The sequence below is a fragment of the Phalacrocorax carbo genome, chromosome 7, assembly GCF_963921805.1.
Source record: "Phalacrocorax carbo chromosome 7, bPhaCar2.1, whole genome shotgun sequence".
Taxonomy (NCBI): Eukaryota; Metazoa; Chordata; class Aves; order Suliformes; family Phalacrocoracidae; genus Phalacrocorax; species Phalacrocorax carbo.
The window spans coordinates 815,605-831,738 of NC_087519.1; the positions used below are offsets into that span (position 1 = coordinate 815,605).

Genomic DNA, 16,134 nt, shown 5'->3' on the forward strand with positions numbered 1-16,134 from the left:
AAGGCGGCGGTTGCAGGAGCCAGCGTGTGCGGATCCGTTCCATAGCTGCACCTAATTAATTAAATAGACAAGATTAGTTAATTTTGTGTCTGTACATGTGCTCAGATGATAACATAATTAAAACCGTTGGGTTCGCAGGGCGGTGTGAGGCCGGCGCTTCTCAGCACTGGCGGGGTGCGGGATGCGGTGCTCTGAACCATCGGAGCAGGGCAGCACCACGCACGCTGGCTCCGATGGGGAAGAGCCTTTGGCTTGCGACCCCCCAGCCCTGCTCTGGAGCAGGGGCACAGCCCCACTCCCCTCTGCCGCCTGAGCTCTCTCGGGCTGCTTGCGGGAGGGAGCAGAGCTGTTGCACTCAGTGGATTTCTCGGTGTTGGAGACAGCTTTGGCTTTGATTTTTTTACATTACCTGCATGTAAAATCTTACTACGCTCTTAACCCACGAGTCCTTGTTGTTGCCTTTGTCGCTCAGGCTGAGGGAGTCAAAGCAGAACCTTTTGAAAACCACTCGGCCCTGGAAATTGCGGAACAGCTGACACTGCTGGATCACCTGGTCTTCAAGAAGATCCCATATGAGTGAGTGACGCCCACGAGTCAGGAAAGGCTGTTCTGGTCACCCAGGGCCCTGCAGCCGCCGGCTCCCCCACAGCCAGCCTGGTCCGGGCTAAACCCAGCGGGTGCAAACCCTTCCCAGCTGCTGCCTGCTCTGCAGGTAGCCCAGGCTGGGCTTGAGCCCAAATTTGAGCCCTGACCCTGTGTGTTGTTTGCTGGCGTCCTGGGGTGAGCAGCTCGGGGAGAGCCTTCCATGTCCATGAAGTGCGTCCGCGTGTTCCCTTTCCGGCAGCGTGGGGGCGAAGGCACTGGCACCTCTGTCCCGTGTGGGTGCAGCGGAGCTTGTAGGGCTTGGGTGTCCCAGAAAAATGGGAAATAAATGTTGATCTGAATGTTGTCATTTGCAGAGAGTTCTTTGGGCAGGGTTGGATGAAGCTGGAGAAGAATGAAAGGACTCCTTACATCATGAAGAACACAAAGCACTTTAATGATGTAAGTGCGTCGCGGCCGGGGATGGGGAGATGGGCAGAGGCGAGGCGGCGCAGCCAACCTGCCCCCGGCCTCCGCCAGGGACTGGGATGTACGAGCTTTACCTGCCCCCACCCGTGCTCTGAGGATGTTACGTGCCGTGGGGACCTGTCGCAGGCAGAGCATCTCCTGGTGCAGTCACTCCTGCTGGGGCTGCTGCAGTGAAGGGAAATGTCTTTAAAAGCCACCGCGAGGCCGGAGGGCGCGTAGCTGTTGTAAAGTCCTGCTGACACGGGGCTGGGACCGGTGTCTCCCCAAAGGTCAGTAACTTGATCGCGTCGGAGATCCTCCGGAACGAGGAGATCAACGCGCGGGTGAGCGCCATCGAGAAGTGGGTGGCGGTGGCGGACATCTGCAGGTGCCTGCACAACTACAACGCGGTGCTGGAGATCACCTCCTCCCTCAACCGCAGTGCCATCTTCCGCCTGAAGAAAACCTGGCTCAAGGTCTCCAAGCAGGTAGGGGCGCGGGGCTGAGCCTCTCCTGGGGAGGCAGGGGAGGGTTTGATGGGCTGAGCGTGGCGGTGGTGGGATGACGTAGGACACGCGCGTTATAAAAACAGTTAGGAAACAGAGTAAGGTTTTTTAGGGCTTTCCCAGGAGGGAGGTGGTGTGCAAGCAGCTCAGACCCTGCGCTGCTGTCGGGTTTATTCATCCCGCCGGTCACGTGCAGCTCAAGAAACCTTTCCTGAGAGTCATTGTAGCTGTATGCACACACAGAGGGGCACTTCTTTAAACTGGTTTTCTGGGCTTCTCGGACCAATTATGCGTCAGCAAAATGAATTATTGCATTGAGTTACTTGGCACAGAAATAGCTTGGAACTGCACGGTGCAGAGCCTGATGGAGTTCAGGGGCTGCCAAGCCAGAACCGCCGTGTGGGCTCCTCTGAATCTGAAACGCCATCTTCTTTACTGCAAAGTGATAAACCTGTAAATTAAAACAGGCACTGGTGAAGGCAAAGGTGGGAGGCAGGGGAAGGAAACAAGTGCATAGCCTGTCTTTATTATGTGTTGGAGGAACTTTGCTTTTGAGTGTTTGCCTGGCTCCTCTGGGTGTCACCAGGAGCCGCGTGTGACAGCCAGGGCAGAATTTGTACCTGCAGAGGTGTCGAGCAGCCGGACGAGAGTGATGTGTCTCGGTGGCTGCTGCGGGCAGGGCAGGACAGGAGAGACCCAGCGGCTCCGCAGGCTTCACCCCTCCCTGGCCACAGGGACGGGGGTTTCTTCCAGGGCCTTCTCCAGGCGACACTTTGGGTTTCTTGCAGACAAAGGCTCTGATCGACAAGCTACAAAAGCTGGTGTCGTCGGAGGGCAGGTTCAAGAACCTGAGGGAGGCACTGAAAAAGTGAGTGAATGACGATTCTCTTCCCGCGGCCGCTGCCGTGAGGGGGCTGCTGACGGCCGGCACGGGGCCCCCGCAGTGGCCGGGGACCTGGATCCCACCCTGGCTCCCGCGCTGCGGGCTGGGGCTTTGCTCTCAAGGTCATTTCAGAGCTTGCGCTAACGTGTGTCTTGTTTAGCCGGCACAGGGCAGCGGCTTGCAAAGTGATCCCGAGTAACGAGCTGCTCCTCTGAGCAGTGGTGTGGAAAGGCATGAATTAAAGGGATTGCAAAGGGCAAATCATTGCCAGACACCAGGAAACTTATTTTCCCTTCCCCTTACAAACAGTTTAAACCCCAAAGCGCACCAGATATAGCTATGGTTTCCCACCAGCATGTCACTCCAGCTAGCGTGGACCTTATCGGCAGCAGAGCGGGGTGGCTCCCGCGTCCGAGCGTTGCCCAGCAGAGCTGGCGGCGCTGGGCTTCTCTGCCAGCACTCAGGCTCCCCGAATCATCGTCGCTTGGTCCTCACTTGGTCCCGCAGTCGAGGAGCCTGGTGCTGCGGGTGCGTGGGGAGCAGGGTGCCCTGGAGCTGGTGCATCCCCACGAGGTGGTGCATCCCCATGCACGGCAGACACCCGTGGGCTGTGTCCCATCAGCAGCGTGTGGCGATGTGGACCGGGCTGGGACATGGTATGACGGGTGGGGGACAAGCCCAGTGCCTGCACTGCCCTCGGCTGTTGGCGGGGGGGTCTCACTGGCTGTGGGCGTTGAGGCCAGCAGGGGAAGCTTCCAAAGGTCTTTCCAACCCTCTGCCGAAGCTGTCCCTGACTCCCTTCCTGCAGCCCGCGGCTTCGTGCGGGGCACGGCCGCAGCTCGTGTTTGTCCTGCCCTGCCCACGGGGACGGCGGCTGCGGGATGAGGCTCAGGAGGGCAGCAGCCTTCCTGGGGAGAGGCTTCCTTCTCAGGTTTCTGTATATTAGAGAGAATCCTTCAAATTCTGCTAACTGTGGAGTCCCACCCTCCTCCCCACTCCAAAGCCGCCGGGTAAGGCAGTTTTCTTTCTTATTTGTTTCTGGTTTGCTCCCAAAGTTGTGACCCTCCATGCGTCCCCTACCTGGGAATGTACCTGACCGACCTGGCGTTCATTGAGGAGGGGACCCCAAATTACACCGAGGACGGCCTGGTGAACTTCTCCAAAATGCGGATGGTGAGTCTCCCAGCCCGGCTGCAGCGGGCGTGCGGGGGCCGGGTTGGAGCGATGCGGCTCGGTGCCGCGGTGCTGGCCAGGTCTGTGCCCGCCCCGTGCAGCCCCCGCAGCTGGCCGTCATCCAGACAGCACCAGGCGGCCACACACGTCCCCCTGCACGCGTGCACGCAGCTGGGGTTGTCCCTGGTGAGGGATGTGTCCAGAAGAAACAAAAAAAGCCCTTTGCATCGTGCTGTGGTCGAAAGGTGTGGATGGAGCGCGCTCCACCGGCTGCCCGTCGCCCTCCCGGCTGCTGGGACGCGGTGCTGGTGGTGATGGCTGTGCTGTAAACAGCCTGTGTTTTATCTCCGGACAGATTTCCCACATCATAAGAGAGATCCGCCAGTTCCAGCAAACCTCCTACAAGATTGAGCACCAGCCTAAGGTACGGCCTTGTCCCAAGAGCCACGTGTTCCCTCTCATCTCCCGCTCCAATTGCAGTGCCTAAGCAGCCTTCAATTTCTGGCAGCACCTTCAGGGAAGATGTGATGCTTCTGTAAGAAATTTAGCACCAAAATGCTAGCAGAACCAGTGCAGGTGGGGGTTTGTGTCAGGTGAGGCATAACGGAGGCAGGCAGGCATGGGAGATGGGTAGCGACCTCCCTGCTCTGGTGCCTCTCGTGCCACGCAAACCATAAAATGCCTAGGCAGCATTGCTGGCAGAGCAAAAGGATGCAGCGTCCGCCATCCGAGCCTCGGTCAGGGCAAGTCAGCGCCGTCCCTGCCTGGCCCTAGCTTTGCTGCCGTTTCTTCCCAGCGAACAGCACTGCCATTTCGCTCTGGTTCTTTCTGCGAGCCGCCGCGATCGTGGGCACGGGGGGCAGCAGCCCGGCACGGTCTTGCTGAGCTGGGGCTGGAGCGTGGCCACGGTCGGGCAGCGTGGCGAGGGAGCAGCCTGGAAGGGCTCCCGGGGAGTGGGTGGGCGCTGGGGACGGAGCCGTCCTCCGCTGTGAGCTGCTTTCGGGCAAACCTCAGCCGAGGCAGAGACCTGTGCGCTGCGAGAGCGTGGGCGTGGGTCTGCTGCGGAGGTCCCTGTCCTGCGGGAGAGCAGCTCCTGGACTTGAACTCAGCCAGGGCTCGTGTTTTACCTGGAGGTGGAACGAGAAGCTGTACCTTTCTCCATCCATGGGGCCCTTCCATGGGAATGAGTAACAAGTGTCGGTGGCTCCTGGGACCGCTGCCCTCGTGCTCTACCCTCCCTTGCCTTTTGCTGCCCGTCCGCTGCAGCAGGAGCGTGGCTGGTGCCTCTGCACCGAGAGCAGTGCCTGGGCCTTGCGGGTGGCTGTTGGCAGCGACGCGGGGGCCGGAGGGTGGCTGCAGGGGCCGCAGCAGGCCCCCCCATGCCTCCCCCGGGGTGCTGCGGCGGAGGCATTGCTGTAGACAGCAGCTACGCCCGGATGTCACAGCTGTCGGGCAGGGCGGGCGGTGTGGCGGGTGGCCAGAGAGCTCCTGGGGCAGCTCTGTGTGTTTATAAAATGCACGCGCTGCTCCTTGCCCGCACAGCCGGGCCACGGGGCAGAGGCTGCCCCTCCCCCAGTGCCCCCCTTTCCCTGCAGCAGGCTTTGCACGGAGCAGGACCAGACTGTGTCCCCCCGGGACCCCCCTGCAGGTCGCTCCCAGCAGTCTGGATGCAGCTGAGTTGTCCCAGCACCAGCAGAGCCCACCCCGGAGATGCTAAGAAATAGCTATTCTGGGGCAGCACCCCGCTCCCCGGGCTGGGGGTGCAGGCTGGGAGCTGAGCATGTCCCACTACCCACCCCCACCCCCCGCAGCCTGGTGCTGGGTGGCCCCACACATGCGATGAGATGAAAGGTCTCAGTTGCCCTCACACTTCCTCTGCTGCAGCACCACAGAGCCACGGAGGAGCGGGGCTGGTTGCTGTGGGGATTTCCGCTGCCTCCAGCGCTGCTGTTCTCCAGAAACAGCAAACCCTCCTGAAGCAGTGCCGCTGCCCAGTGCCCCGGCGGCCGCGTTGCTGGTGATCGGGCCGGGCCAAACCGCCCTCCGATGACACCAGTTTCTCTGTGTGGTGGTGGGAGCAGCCCAGCCCCTCTGGACCATGACCCCCAGCCGTGCTGGCGGAGGTCAGGGAGCTGCAGGCTCTGATTTTAGCCTCTGCAGTGCCAGGCAGCCCCAGCCTTGCCCTCTGCAACGTTGGTACCTGCCTGGGGCTGGGCTCACTCCACAGCCTTTTCCCAACCAGACACCCCAGGTAACCCCTGCCTCCTCGTGGCCTCTCCTGCTGAGGAAAAAGATGAGTGTCTGTGAAAGCAGCCCATTGCCCTGAGAAACCCAGCTGAAAACAGCCAACAGCCGTGCATCGCCCTGTCTCCCGGCAGAGGTGCGATACAGCTGTACGGAAGCTCCCGGACTCTCCTGTGGGTGATGGGATGAAGCCCTGTCTGCACTGCCGGCTCTTCCTGGGCAAAGGCTCTGCTGCCGGCTGCTCCTCATGCCAGCCGGCTCCAAACCCCTGGCGCGGCACCTCACCCCGGCATGGGCCGTGCCTGTCTTTGGCATCACCAGCGCATGCTGTGCTGCTAACGGGGCCAAAAAGTAATTTGGGAAAAATCTACCAGGAATTGCAAGCAGATTTTCTGCTAGCACCGGCGCAGATGTCCTGCCCCGTCAGCAGTATTCCTGCAGCAAGAACGTCATTCCCCACTTATGCAGTGTCTTAATTATTGGGGCGTTGTGTTCACAACAGGAGAGAACTTTGTGGCTGATATAATAGTACCAGAGAGGAAAACTAAGCAAGAAAAACAGAAGAGCAGCTGAGGAGTAGGCAAGACTTTGCAATCCTGGGATGAGATAAGCATGTGCAATGCCTGTGTCGGTTGGCAGAACTGCAGGCCCTCCTCTGCGACTCGTTTTTTACTGCTCAGGCCTTTATAATCTCCCAGTTTCAGCATTTATCATCGGCTGCAGCAGAGGTGGGTCCTCCCTGCTAACGGTTTGGCTCTCATTTTTCCAGGTGACGCAGTACCTGCTGGACCAGTCATTTGTGATGGACGAAGAAACCCTTTACGAAGCTTCTCTGCGAATAGAGCCCAAACTGCCTTCTTGAGCCCGGAGCAGTGGCCGGCGGCTGCTCGTGTACACACGCTATACCATACTGTATATATCTGTTTGTTTCTGTTGGACGCCCTGGAGTGACTTTCACGTATGTGCTTCTCCAAGCAAACCGCCCCCTCGTTCTTAGGCCGCAGTAGACCTCGCGTAGGATTTCCCGCATCGTTTAAGGTTTCACGCATCGACACTTTGCTGGAGTCCTGGTTTCTTTTCGATGATGTTATTTTTGTCATTTGTTCTTCCCGAGGGGGCTGGCGGTCGGGCAGGCGAGCCCCTGTGTTCCCGCGGGGCTCTCGGGCAGCTCGGAGCAGCTCTCGCTCGGGCGGCGCGGGCAGTAACATCCCCGGGCAAACGCTGTGAGGCGGGGGAAGAGAACACATTAAAGCTTATCGCCCGGTGCAGAGCTGCCCCTCTCTGCGTGCCCCCCCCGCGCTGGTCCGGTGCCGCGGGGGCCTCTCGGCCGCTCCCCCGGTCCCTGCGAAGTCGGGAAGATGGAAACGTCCCCTTGACTCTCCTCGCTGCGTACGGCTCATGACAAGCTTCTGTTGATATGCTATAGATGCGTATACCTTGTGACCACTATGAGTAACATGATGTAGAATTAGAAAAAGATGACCGAGTGTTTTTATTACATATACTGTAATCCTGTCTAACCACCTTCTAGCAGGAATATAGTAATGTAGTGCTTATTCTGTGAATATTACCATGTATTTTTTACATTGTACAGTATATAAACACAGTTTAACTTTACAGTGGCAGGCATGCTCCACTCTAACAACCAGAACACTTTTGCTGTAAGCAATACCTCGTGGTATGAGAATTCTCTTTCAAGCCCTAAAACTATTTCAACTTACAGCTTGTTTGGAAAAATATTTCCATTTTTTTGTAAAAATATATGTTTCCTGATTACCTCTTGCTAATAAATCTATTCTATCTCAGGGTGAACCGGGACTTGTCATGTTTTTATCGCGGGTCAACGCCGCACCCTCGAACACCGCCCTCCCCCTCCCCACGGGGACGGGCCGCCCCTGCCCCGCCCCCTGCCCCGCCCCCTGCCCCGCCCCCTGCCCCGCCTCTCCGGGGAAGGCCCGGCTCGGATCCGCTGAGCCTGGTTCAGCCCGGCTCGTCTCCGTTCGGCTCGGCTTGGCCCGGCCCGGCCCGGCTCGGCTCGGCTCGGCTTGGCTCGGCTCGGCTTGGCCCGGCCCGGCTCGGCTCGGCTCGGCTCGGCTCGGCCATGGGCTGGGCCGCGGTGCTGGCTGGGGCCGCGGTGCTGGCGCTCGCCGCCGCCTGGGCGCCCTCCGCCGAAGGTAAAGGGGTACCAGGAGGGAAGGGGGTGGCCCGGCCCGGCTCGGCTCGGCTCGGCTGGGCCCGGCTCGGCTGGGCTGGGTCTACGGCTCGCCGCCCCGGGCGCGCCCCGGGCGGGGGAGCCGAGCCGAGCCGGGCCGAGCCGGGGGAGCCGCTGACGCCCCCCCGCTCTCTCCGCAGAGGAGCTGCAGTTCAAGGCCTGGATGCTGCAGGTAAAGCTCCGGGCGCCCCGCGGCGGGAGGGCCGGGCCGGGCCGGGGGAGCGCCGGGGGCCGGGTGCGCGGCTGACGGGCTCTGCCCCGCAGAACAACCGGCGGTACGGCCCCGACGAGTACCCCCGCCGGCTGCGCGTCTTCCTCGGCAACAAGAGACGGATCGACGAGCACAACGCCGGGAACCACAGCTTCCAGAGTAGGAGCCGCGTCCCCAGCCCCCCCGGCCCGCTCCCGCTCCCGCTTTGAGCTCTGACCCTGGCTGACCAAAGCGTTCCCGTTTCCTCCTTCTTTCAGTGAGTCTGAACCAGTTTTCAGATCTGACTTTCGCCGAGTTTAAAAAGTTGTACCTCTGGGGAGAGCCCCAGGTAAGTCGTGGGACCCCGAGCCGGCCCGGCTGCACCCACGCGTGGGTCAGCACCCCATCGTGCGCTGCCTGAAGTCCACTTCACTAAGAGCGGTGCCCTCTCCCGCTGGAGCCTGGGTGTGAGCGAGGTGAAGCCCCCCACCCACTACCTTCCCGGCTTTCGTCTGCCTCCTGATCCCGCTCTAGCCGAATTGTCACTCTGCTTTCCGCTTTGCAGATTGATCTGTATTATTCTGGGTAGACCTAAGGCGTGATCCCGGCTGTTTGGGGAGCCAGGAGCTCCCTGAGCAGCTCGGGCTCCGCCGCCAGGGGTGTGGGCTTGCAGCGCTCATCAGGGCTTGCCGGGGTCTCCCCGGCTGTAGTGGCTGGCGTGCAGCACACGCAGCGTGGCTGTCACCGCTCCCTTCGCACTGGAGAGGGCGGCCATCACGGGCCACCATCCCCCAGCACGGTGGCTTGCTGCAGCCCTCCTGCCTCGCTTGCAGAACTGCTCGGCCACGAAGGGGAACTTCCTGCGCAGCTCTGGGCCACATCCTGACTCCATCGACTGGAGGAAGAAGGGGAATTACGTGACGCCTGTGAAAAACCAGGTGAGAAGTGTGTGTCATCGGTGGTGCACCAAGAGCAGGCCGGGAGAGGGGCTGACCGTGCCGGGAGGAGGACTGCTGGGGTGTGCATGCCCACAGGGAAGCAGCGTCCCCCAGGATCCCCTCCATGGCTGGGGCAAGGGTGGCCGGGTGGGGAGCTGGGGCAGCCTTGGGCAGGGGACAAGTGGAAGGCGAAGCCCAGCTGCTGGCGGAGAGTGGAAGCGCTGTGCTCCTGGCATGCCCTTCTGCCCCAGCCCCAGTGTTTTGGGGAGGCTGGTGACCCTGTGGCACATCATGGAGCAGTTCCTCTCTGGTTCCTAATGCAGGGCCCCTGCGGGAGCTGCTGGACCTTTTCCACCACAGGATGTTTGGAGTCTGCTATTGCTATTGCAACAGGAAAGCTCCTTTCGCTGGTAAGAGATTTTCCTTTCCTGTTCACTGACGGCAAGTCCTGCCTCTGGTTATCCACTGGGCCTGCCAACGGGGCCAGCCCGCTCCTGTCCGGGACAGCCGCCGGCTGCTTGTTCCGAGTCCGGCTGTGTGTTGCTGCATGCGGCTGTGGCAGGTACCCCCAGCCCTGCAGACCCCTTGCAGCTCTTCGCAAGCCGAGCAAAACAGCCAGGGAAGTGCGGGGCAGCGTGGCTGTGAGGCCTCCGTGCCCGAGGCTGTGCCACCCCCTCTCGGGGTCCGAGTGTCCCGCTGCCCCGGGCTTGGGCAGAGCCCTTTTTGGAGCAGGATGAAGTGGGGGTGGGGTGGAGGCTGACGGGTCCCTGCTGTGGGGAGCAAGCGTGGGTAGCTAGAGCCGTGTGTGGTGCTGCCAGCAGGCGGGCAGGAGCTCCTTGCTGCAAAACAGCTTGCTGCAAGTAGCATGTTGTGAGACTGTTTATTTTTAAACTCCCAGAGGATTTATATTCTCGAAGAACCAGAAAGACAGTAGCCGCTTATATGACTTACCAGAATGGCTGAGGGTTGGGTGCAAGCGTTAAAAACAAACTTGACCTTTGAAAGAGATCCCAGCCAGCTGTCCCGCGGGTGGGACGGTGTCCTGGCAGGCGTGAGGAGGAATGCCTCTTGCAGCTGGAGCATCCTGGGCTGCCGGCTCCACGCCTCCCTCGTCCTGCCCGCTGGGATGGGGAGCCGTTCAGCCGGGTGGTTCCCGCTCGCAGCAGGTGAACGGCCAGCTGCACGGGTACAACCCGCGCTCTTTGCTTGCCTGCCACGCGGGCTGCGTTTCGCCTCGCTGGTTCTGGATGCAGGTGTTGAATGTATACTGACTCAGAAAACCTTTTCGTAGGCGGAACAGCAGTTAGTTGATTGCGCTCAGGCTTTTAACAACCACGGCTGCAGCGGGTAAGTAATATAAAATAATAAAGAATAGAAATAAGAGTATATAGCGTTCTGTGATTGACAGCCTTCCTCAAGATCCAATGTTGGGGTCCTTCAGATCTTGGAATGGCTTTTCTTTCCCCTTGGCTGAGACGAGTCAGGGAAAACAGTTTTGGGTTTGGTTTGCTTATTTTAAGTTCACTTTCCCTAGAGGTTACAATGTTTCACTAGATCTCCAGCATTTCCTAACCTCTGCTGTTCCTCTTGTTTATTAATTTTTCTTCTGGTATTTGTTTTGTTTCAATGTCTTCTGGCATCTCAGTCGCGGGTGCTACGTAGCTAGGCCTTAACATCCTCAGGGCAAACAAGGAGAATTTTATCTGTTGCTCTTCTCATGAATCATGTGCATCTCATGGCGCTTTAAGAAACCCACAGAAACCCCTGCTTCCCCTTTGGTAAATTCCTACCAGAATTGCTAGAGAAGGCAGAAAATGAAACTTTCTGAAATCTTATGTTTTCTCTAAGAGAAGCGCTCCCTGAGGAATGTTCACAGAGCTGAGCAGAACCACTCTTGGTGCCTTTTATTTTTCTTGTGACTCGTCCTTGCTCCTCTCCTTGTGAGCGCACCCCGATCACGCTCCCCTTTTTCCTCCTCCTGTGAGATGTGCTCCCCGGAGGCGGCCGGGGAAGGACGCAGCTGCTCGCTGAAGATGTGGGTCCCTTGTCCTGCCCCGCACTGTGTAGCTGGGGACCCCAGCCAGGCCGGGCAGAGGTCACACAGAAACACCTTTCAGTGCGTGAGGCTGCCGAGCTGAGCCGGCACGGCTGGAGCTGCCTGGGCAAGGTGGCCTCGTGCCGTTGGGCTCCTATGTTGGCTTTTCCCTGGGGATTAGGCACCCCCGGGAATGAGGTCTTCTCGTGCTTGTGTAGGACTGTGCCAAACAGCGTGGTGCGCTAGGCCAGCAGCCCCGGACAGGGAGATATTGCAGGAACAGACTGGACCTCATGCCTTTAGAGGGTCTGGGACACACCATCCTTCCCTTTCCCCACACGTTGTGGGAATGATCTGTAGGGCTGCGGGGGAAGGTTGATGGCTTTGCTCTGCAGAAGCCGCAGCGTTACTGTCCTAATTAATCTGCATTCTGGCTGTGTTGTTTTGCAGGGGCCTGCCAAGCCAAGCCTTTGAATACATACTGTATAACAAAGGGCTCATGGGGGAGGACACCTACCCGTACCGGGCCAAGGTATTTCCAGTGCAGCTCGGACACATTTCTGCAGCGGCAGAGCCGGGTCCAGAGCAGGCTTTAACACCGGTTCCTTTCTGTCTGCACAGAACGGCACGTGCAAGTTCCAGCCGGAGAAGGCTATTGCGTTTGTCAAGGATGTTATCAATATCACGCAGGTAAGGCTGCAAGGGTTATGTTTCCGAACTACCAGGGCTGTGCCAAGCCTGGCCTGGAAGGTGCTCGGGTGCCCGGAGGTGTGCCGGGCTCCGCAGTGCAAGCTGCAGCCTGCTTGCTCTTTGGCGTGGAGCGAGCTGCCGGCGTGCATGCTCCTCCTCTGCTGCGCACCGCTGACGCCCTTTTCTGAAGGTGGCACCAATGAAGTGCTGTACCAAAATAGAGGTGCTAGGTCTCTGCCTGCTTTCCACGGTGGGTGCAGCTCCAGACTGTATGAAAGTCTTGGTTCTTGCCTTTCAACGCAGGCAGCATTCCTCATCTGCCAGCAGAAAGCCGGGGTTAGCCATCCCCACTGTGCTCTGACTGCTGGTCCGGGGCTCCTGACCGGTCCCAGTGTAACGGGAGGTAAATGACCCTGGGATCCTCTTCTTGCAGTATGACGAGGATGGCATGGTAGAAGCTGTGGGGAAGCACAACCCGGTGAGCTTTGCGTTTGAGGTGACGAGTGACTTCATGCACTACAGAAAAGGAGTCTATTCAAAGTGAGTATTTCTGAACCTGGGAGGTGAGGGGAAGGTGGAGGGCTGGAATCACTCGCATCCCCATTTCTTCTGCTTTGTGGCCCTGGTCACAAGAACACTGGACTGCATCCTTGCGCTTTCTTTTAAACAGAAAATAGCAAACATAAGTACATTGAGCCTTGATATACTGATTTCCCCAGGGGGATGAGAGTGCAGCACAGGGAAGAGGGAACAGTATGCTTGCAGCCAATTTACTGCTAGGAGCCAGTCCAAGCTGAAGACCAGACTGTATCTGGAACGAAACTCAGCGAGTCAGTGAGCTTGGGAGTTCCTCCTGCAGCCCTGCCGCAGAGCTGGGGGAGGCCTGCCCCAGCACCAGTGTGTGTGTCTGAGCTGTGGATGGCAGCAGGTCAGCCCAGGTGTTGCAGACTGGTTTACTTAGGGTAAACCCTCACCAAAGCAAGTTTCCGTGGCACTTGGGCGGCTCTTCCAGTGCTAGACCTCGGAGGGGTGGTGGTGAGCAGCGTAGCTGCCTTCACGCTGCCCTTCACCTGAGCTGGTACGTTTGCAGGTTGCGTTATTAAGGCAGGGGTCCCTGCATCGCTGTTCCCCACAGGGCAGGCAGGTCCCCGAGCACCTCGTGCCAATCCTTCTCTGCAGCTGGCTGTGTAAGAAAAATAACAGAGATTAAAAATTAGTTTGAGGCATAAGTGACCTAGCCGCAGGAGGTGTTGAGTGTTGTGTCAGGTCTGTAGCCAAGGCAAAAAGCTACTTAAAAGGATGGTGGTTATATTTTGGAAAGACTGTAGAAGCTAACTGCAGCAGGATAGATTTTGATTAGGCAAGAAATGGGAAAAGTGTGTGTTTGGAGAGAACTAGAAAAATACTTTAATGAATCCTCAGCCATGTAGAACTGCAGGGAAAATTAAATGAAGAGTCTAAGCGTGAGTGATCTGCCCTGGGGAGCAGCAAGGGAAGGATTAGGCAGCACCCCGAATTTGAGTGGCTTTGCTGGTGCAATAAGGGCAGTAAGTGCACACAACAGGTGTGAAAGAAATTGGGTGTGATTTGGAAATCAGGTGTGAAAGCAGGCAGATGGCTGAGACACTTTGTAATAGGAGTCCAGTCTGAGGAACACAGCAAGTAATCTTGTGGATTTGTAGTCTAAGGTAGATTTAAAATCAGAGCATATGGAATAATTGATGCTCCAGTGGTTTCAGCCTATGCTTCCCAGGCCAACTATTAACAGAATAAAGAAAAGTGAATCTGTTGTGGGGATTGTTGATCTTTTAGTTATCTGCCATTTGAAAATGTTTAAAAATAGGTGCTCTAGAGATGGGGGCCTGTACCTTGTGTTGTCTTGTTTTATACCACAAGCAGCAACTTTCATGGAGTGCACCCTGAAAGCTGGAAATTCAGAGGAAATACAAAGAAATGTGTATTTAGACTGATGAACTCGCCGGTCCCTGTGCAAAATGCGGAACAGTACCCCTGAACTTCGGGGCAGAACAAACCATACTGGGATGCACTAAGAGCTTCTGGTTTTCATTGTAAAAATTCAATTGCTCAGCTTTTTCACTGTAGCTCATTCTTGTGACAATGTTGACGTTACCTCTGAACAGAAGGCCGGAACAGGTGCTCAGATCAGAGGTCCATGTAGCTATTGCTCTGACTTCAGATATGGCCAGTAATAATTTCTGAGTAAGAAAACAGAGCGGTATCTCCTTTTCTCAGCTTCCCTCCCTACTCTCCACAACTGGAGGTTCAGAATATCCACTAGTTCTTTTTGCAGTTGGAGTGCAATCAAGAATGCCGGCTAATCCGTCATTAATTATAGGCTGTTTTTTCACGTAACAAATCTGCCTTAATTTTCCTTTTCACTGCAGCCCACGATGTGAGCACACTCCTGACAAGGTGAACCATGCTGTCCTCGCTGTGGGGTACGGAGAAGAAAATGGAACTCCTTACTGGATTGTGAAGAACTCCTGGGGCCCGCTGTGGGGCACGGATGGGTAAGGAGGAACCAGCGCTACCGCACCCACCACGGTCTCCCTGTACCTGGTAAAAGGACAGTCACGTGTGTGGGATTCCACCCACCCTCGTCAGCCCCCCGGTTGCCCTTATGCTCTCAAGCTGAAATTTCGCAGCTGTTTCACAGTCTGGAAAGGAGCAGGGGAAATCAGCCCAGCCTCAGCAGTGGAGACATGGCTCCGCAAACCAGTCCTGGGGTGACTGGTTAGAGCGGACCCTTGGATCAACAGACCTGCTGTTGTCACCAGGGGCTCAGCAGGCACGTGTAGAGCTGCCGTACTGCTCGTTCGCCTGGTGCCAGAACGGGCTGTGCCGGGAGCAGGTTTTCACTCCAGCTCCGCAAGTATTTCCAGCTGCAGTGAAATTATTTAGAGTCAGGTGCTAACTCTGCTAGTTTGTGATATGAGGGGGATGTGGAATAGCATTGCCTGGCTCACTGCTGGCGGTAACAGCAGTGTCACAAGTATTTGCTCCGTCCACTGGTGTGAGAAAGGAGCTTGCATGTAATGTGAGCAGTTGCCTTTAGCTGGTATCCGTCCTGCTGACTTCTGGAGAAGGAAACGTTCTCTCAAAGGCATTTCTTTCTCTTTTTAGGTACTTCCTTATTGAACGTGGCAAGAATATGTGTGGTCTTGCTGCTTGTGCATCTTACCCGGTTCCTCAGGTGTAAGAGGAGAGCGCAGGCTGGGGAAAGTGGGCACAGGAAAAGGAGCGACTGATTGTATACGCAATTCCTGAGTGCTCAAATCAAGAAAGTGAGAACAAGATGAAAAAACCTGTCTGTGGAAAGCTGTTACCTGCAGGCACAGTCCTCGGCTTGCACACAGGTTCTTGCAGCAGGAAGACCCGTGCCTCTTCTCCCCAGCCAAAAGCAAAGCGTGCTCCTGCGCCGAGGGCTGGGCTCCTGCTTCCTCCCGGCTGCAGCGTGCCTCGCTCTCCCTGTCCGAACCGGGGCGCGCTTGGACCGGGGAAAGGCCGTGCAGTTACACAGTTTTAAGATGCCCTTCCTTCAGGTGGCTGCTTCTCAATCAACAATGCAACTCTAGGGATATTTAAATTTTCTTTGAAGGTGATGTTTCCTTCCTCTAGAGAAAGAGGGGTGTTGTGATTTGTACGTTTTATCTATTTTCATTAAATGTTTTTAGTATTTTTTTTGCATTAAAGAAATAGGGTCTTTTAATGCAAATAGAGAAGAAATGGATGCTTTTCTTTCATGAATTAATGAAGAAAGCAAGAAGCTGATTGCTAGTGGTTTATAAACACGCGATGGCGAGAGAAGGTCCTGTGTCAGTAGGGGGCGCTTCTGCTGGGAGTTGTTTCACGCTAAAACCTGCCACCGACTGAATAAAGACGACTTGTCCCCGGCGTGGCGGTGTGCTGCCCGCGGCCCTGGCGTTACCGGCACGGTCACGGGGGGGGATGTGGCGCAGGGGGCGCCTGGCGGAGGGCACCGTCCCCCTAGCACGGCTCCTGCGAGCGGCGCGGGGTCGCAAAGCGTTAAACCCCCGCCGGGGTTACGCGGCTTGGTTTTATAACCAGCTTTAAAGCGCCCGGGGCGGGGAGGCGGGGGCGACCCTTTCCCGCCGCCCCGGGCGCCGCCATTTTGCGGCGAGGGGCGGGGCGAGCGCCCGCCTTTGCCATGGAAACGGAAGCGCCTCTCCGC

The 16,134-nt window shown here is 57.5% G+C and overlaps 2 protein-coding genes across 5 annotated transcripts in view; both read left to right on the plus strand.

The window, feature by feature from the left end:
• The window catches only part of RASGRF1 (Ras protein specific guanine nucleotide releasing factor 1), a 42,059-nt gene extending 34,391 nt beyond the window's left edge, over positions 1 to 7,668 (plus strand). For all 4 annotated transcript variants that reach the window (XM_064455952.1, XM_064455954.1, XM_064455951.1 and 1 more), the window contains exons 21-27: positions 473 to 576; positions 960 to 1,044; positions 1,341 to 1,538; positions 2,345 to 2,424; positions 3,495 to 3,612; positions 3,968 to 4,036; positions 6,626 to 7,668. In XM_064455952.1, the coding sequence (XP_064312022.1) occupies positions 473 to 576; positions 960 to 1,044; positions 1,341 to 1,538; positions 2,345 to 2,424; positions 3,495 to 3,612; positions 3,968 to 4,036; positions 6,626 to 6,718 (747 nt within the window). In that variant the 3' untranslated portion in view covers positions 6,719 to 7,668. The remainder of the gene's footprint in view (positions 1 to 472; positions 577 to 959; positions 1,045 to 1,340; positions 1,539 to 2,344; positions 2,425 to 3,494; positions 3,613 to 3,967; positions 4,037 to 6,625) is intronic.
• Positions 7,669 to 7,780: 112 nt separating this feature from the next.
• Positions 7,781 to 15,836, plus strand: CTSH (cathepsin H). The gene is made up of 12 exons (XM_064455957.1): positions 7,781 to 8,030; positions 8,209 to 8,240; positions 8,333 to 8,438; positions 8,537 to 8,607; positions 9,092 to 9,196; positions 9,520 to 9,606; positions 10,488 to 10,543; positions 11,682 to 11,763; positions 11,853 to 11,921; positions 12,355 to 12,461; positions 14,327 to 14,452; positions 15,066 to 15,836. The coding sequence occupies exons 1-12, from the start codon at positions 7,958 to 7,960 to the stop codon at positions 15,139 to 15,141; spliced, it is 990 nt and encodes a 329-aa protein (XP_064312027.1). The 5' UTR covers positions 7,781 to 7,957; the 3' UTR covers positions 15,142 to 15,836.
• The last annotated feature ends 298 nt before the right edge of the window (positions 15,837 to 16,134 follow it).